Source organism: Limulus polyphemus, unplaced genomic scaffold (assembly GCF_000517525.1).
Source record: "Limulus polyphemus unplaced genomic scaffold, Limulus_polyphemus-2.1.2 Scaffold4463, whole genome shotgun sequence".
Classification (NCBI taxonomy): Eukaryota; Metazoa; Arthropoda; class Merostomata; order Xiphosura; family Limulidae; genus Limulus; species Limulus polyphemus.
In genome coordinates, this window is record NW_013670073.1 from 28,611 (window position 1) to 33,274 (window position 4,664).

Below are 4,664 nucleotides of genomic sequence, written 5' to 3' on the forward strand. Positions count from 1 at the left end.
GAAAAACTGTAATACAAGTTCAACATAACAGCAAATATACAACGTTTCGACAAGGATTATTCATACCTGATGATGACAAATCCTTGTATATTTGTTGTTGTGTTAAACTTATATTAAAGTTTTTCTTCATTACACATTCAAGCCGTCTCCAAGCATTATTAATAACGGTTATGTTTTCCCACACGAAGGGCGCTCCCGATTCATGAAGCCACAGGTTCGTTCTCAACCTAGCAATAGCAGTAAGTTAACTACGTATTTCGACGTAGTTAACTGTTTCTATTTCAGACCGCGTTCGTACGTTTATTAAGCTGAAAACTGGCAAGGTATGATTGACAAACATTACTACTCACAGTATAATTAGAATCTTAGTTTATCTGTAGGACCATATAAAAATGCTGATTGGCGTACAACTTCTGATTAAATTGTCTTAACTGCAGGGTTTTTTTTTACATATTCCTCTAAATTTGTACATTGCGGATACAAAATCAGGGGCAAGCAAAAATATCATTGTGATTGTTATTACAAATTTTAGGCCTATTAGTTTCTAATGCTTCACCAGCTTTCTGTATACAGTAACTTTTAAAGTATTATACTGCATACATAAATAGCGTTTCAGAGAATTTTTCTCTCTCTTCGTCCAACCCAACTGACGAATCCTGGTATTAAACGAAAGGCCTCTAAGAGAGACTTGTGTGATACGAAAGATGGTCTGAAATGCTATTTCTTCTCGCCTCTTATTTTGAACCCGCAATTGGTAAATCAAGGGAATTGTGGGAAAAACATCTATAGTTAACATGATTTTTAGGATATTTTTTAGGCCTACTGGTCTCGACTGCCTCGCCATCTCTCGGATTTATATCATAACATTTAAAAATATAAAATGCTGTTATTATTGAGAAACATTGTCACCTGCTGTATGTTAAGAATTTAAATTGATCTGTAACGAACGCAAGTGTTAAATTATATGAAATACTTCTTGTGTTGTGAACGTTTAAGCTGGCAAAATATTATTATAATTAATTATACTTGCCCTAACACATCAGTATTAAGTATTTTATATTTACCAAGAAGGATGTTCGCACACTAATGTATTTGTTGTGGCCCAGACGGCTTGATGAGCTCTGTATCTTGCGAAACGCGTCGTCGGCAAAGAATTGTCGAAACCCTGCACTTCTTTCATGTTAATGAAAGGACCGTATACAGAACGTGGTGTTAAAAATATAATAGGCCTAATACTGCTGTCTTATGACAAGAGTAATTATATAGGAAATACCGTTAATATTCAAAAATATTGTCACCTTCTATATGCTTAAAATTTCACTGAATGCAAGTGTCGAACGACAAGAAATAATCACAATGCCTGTATCTCATTATTTCAATAGTGCTAAACCACAGAACAACATAAATATATGGGGAATCTCTAACATCAATGTTTTAGTGCAGCATTCGTTACACAAGTATATTTTCTTATCTACTAACGGCTGGTCTGGGTAATAATAATACACCACAAAAGTCATGAACTATAAGAATTAGTAACCAATTCCAGAATTATTACCACAATTACCACACGTTGTATCAGCATAATTAACTCATTCTTAAAAATATACGTCATTGTACAGCCATATTTGTCAGGGTTAACTCTAAAATCAGACTTCGTATCGTTAGTACCACAACACCGAATTTAATGCCGCTTTTAACTACATCACAGGCTAGAAAATAAAAGGAAAAAAATAAAACTTCAGTTTTTATCTGTCTACATGCTGAAGTTAAGAGTATAAGTGTAAGTACGATGTGTATGTTCAGAAGAAACTTATATGTATCTAGTTTACATCTTTTCTAACAGCAAGCACACTGACATCATTAGGTCAAACATTAAAGTAAAACTGCTTCCTGAAACATGCTGTTTGTAGCGTGTTTATGTTTATAACAAGGTTAGACGTTGAGTATAGGCTGAAGTACTTGCAACATTATTTATCATTACAGTATTCTTTCGGAGAATAAAGTTTCAATACAAAATCATGATGATAGCAAGCAGGGGCATAACCTTGTTTTCAGAAGTGGCTGCTATATTCCCCCACATGCTATGATTTATCTCAATACGTATTTGGTGTTCGATTCCGGCTGGTTATAGTGCGACTGGTACGTAATTTAGTCTATTCAGAAAATATTATATTGCTGTTCAAATAATGGGGGACTCGTCCTCTGTGTAATTTACGCTTAAATAGCTGTAACATTACATCTGGAGCTCGGAGGTACAGTGGTTAGGCTCTTGACAAGCAATAATATCTAGAGGGCGTTCCCTGTTTTGGTTGCTGACGTAAACTGGCACTGTGACGATATAAAAAAAATAGCCATAAATACTTTCCAGATTGAAACAGTTTTCAGCAAAAACAGACAAATATGGTCAAGTATATTATAATGGAATGAAATAATTATGAAAAATAGATAGACACCCTACATAAAATTCCCCAACTTACCTTTTAATAGTTAGAGATAAACTACTTATTAATGGTTGAATCTATATTTCATTAAATTACAATTTTCATTTGAGTAGAACTTTAGCAATGAAAGCAGTCTTGTTAACTTTATCTGGTTTTTATTTTATGACCAAATAAATATTCTAACAATAATACCTTGATATATTTCAATATATAAATTAAATGGTTTACTTCAAAGTTACAAATATATATAAAAAAAGAGATGTTAAACTATTAATACAAGTTTATCAAACGAAATAGCTATGATATGAAATAATAATACAATAATTGTTTTTATACACATTTCAACACACGAAACTACTTAAGACTTTTAGGTTGTAATCGACTTTATGAAATATCATTATGTAAGTGCAAGGCACCTTATGAGGCCAGGTTTTGCATGACAGCACCAAATGGTGCTCGATTTTTACATAACTGAACCATATTATGTCAAAACTTCCATAATTGCACTACATGCCAGATTTTTATAACTGCACCACATGATGCTAGATGTTTTCATAACTGCACTACAAGATCCCAAGTTTTTTCCTTAACTGCACCACATGATGCTAGATGTTTCCTTAACTGCACCACATGATGCTAGATGTTTTTTAACTGCACCATATTATGTTAGATTTTTTTTATAACTGCACCATATGATACTAAAGTTTAAGGCATTACTAGTTATAGTAACCAAACGTTCATTTAAAAAAGTGAAATTCGTGTTATTCAACTACATATAAAGAGGGTAAAAGGGAGATTAACATTTGCTGATATGGAAACAAAGTAAATTTATGTAGTTCATTAGTTTCAACTAACATACAAAGTTTCTCACTCAGATGTCTCAAACAAAGACTAAGTAAGAAACAGAATCTTACAAGTTAGAGATAATTCAGATGCATACTACTTGAGATAAATTATAATTATATTTCAGTGTTGTGGAACAAAATCCTAAGCTGGTAGATAAAAAGGATATTTATTAGGACTAAAAAAAGAAAGAAACATCATATTTGACTTCAAGTATTTTTTTATCAAATTTCTCTTAATTGGAAAAAGTGTTGTTTTCAAACCAGAAGTAAAGACATCCATCTTTTATCTGCCACAAATGACTGATACGGAGACCTTTTGTTAAATACTGAAACTCATCAGCTGGGCTGGATCATAGCTGCCAGAAGCAGCACAAGAAACTCAATGGTATGATGTGATAAAAACAAGTGCAGTCAAACATAATAACTGAATTTTTAGATACATAATTGATTTAGATGGATATTGAATGAACAATCAAGACATTAGACAGGAAAGAAAACGGAGTATTGGCTCTTTCGAAATTAAAAAAGAACAATCAGAAACACACACAAAAAAAAACAGCTCCAATATAATTTTATCTCAATATTTTTACATTTATTTATTTATTTTTGAACCCTGTACATCAGAAACAGTGGTTTATGTTCTAATAAATATTTATAGAAGCTGGATATCGTACTTTGAAGTTATTCCATAGGTTCATCTTCTGTCACCACCTGTGGGAAAGTTTAAAAGCTAAATAATTTAAAACTTTTAACACAAATTATCTACATTCAAATTAAATTTTTTGTAACTCATTACTGAAACTATCCAACGTTTTTACTGTACGTCAATTGTTACACATTGGCTAATGCTTTCTAAACTATGTTGAAAACGTTCAAAGAACTGATAGCAATGATAATAATATAAGAAACTTCCTCAGTAATCGAAACAGGTTTGTTGGTGTAGGGTGATACATGACAGTAAATGTTTGGCTTAAAAGTGAACTTTAGAATTATTGATAACTTCTTATAATAAATGTGTATTTTAACCCTAGTTAAAATTGGAATAAATTAAAATACTCATTAATGAACATGATTCGGTCGTTGCAATTAATTTTGTGTAAACTAATCACTACAGGATAGTATGGACATATGAGAACTTTAAAAAAATCATAATATTATATATAATGAAATCAGTTACGAGACTTAAAACTAAAAATCAGGTTTCATTGAATTATTAGTTGGCTATCCTTGATGTTTTCCAACCATTTGGCTATAATTCCATTAATATATTTTCATGGCTAAAGAGAGCTTAATATTAGGCCTAAATTCACACAGTAAGCCAAAAATGAAAATTAACATTTATAAAATTAGTCCTAACTGAAATTACACAAAAAGATAC

At 31.6% G+C, this 4,664-nt stretch overlaps 1 protein-coding gene across 1 annotated transcript in view; it reads right to left on the reverse strand.

The window, feature by feature from the left end:
* Positions 1–3,832: 3,832 nt before the first annotated feature.
* Positions 3,833–4,664, reverse strand: part of LOC106471192 (ribosome biogenesis protein WDR12 homolog) — a 23,054-nt gene continuing 22,222 nt past the window's right edge. Inside the window, exon 13 of the mRNA XM_013931781.2 lies at positions 3,833–3,997. Coding sequence (XP_013787235.1) covers positions 3,968–3,997 — 30 coding nt within the window. The 3' untranslated portion in view covers positions 3,833–3,967. The remainder of the gene's footprint in view (positions 3,998–4,664) is intronic.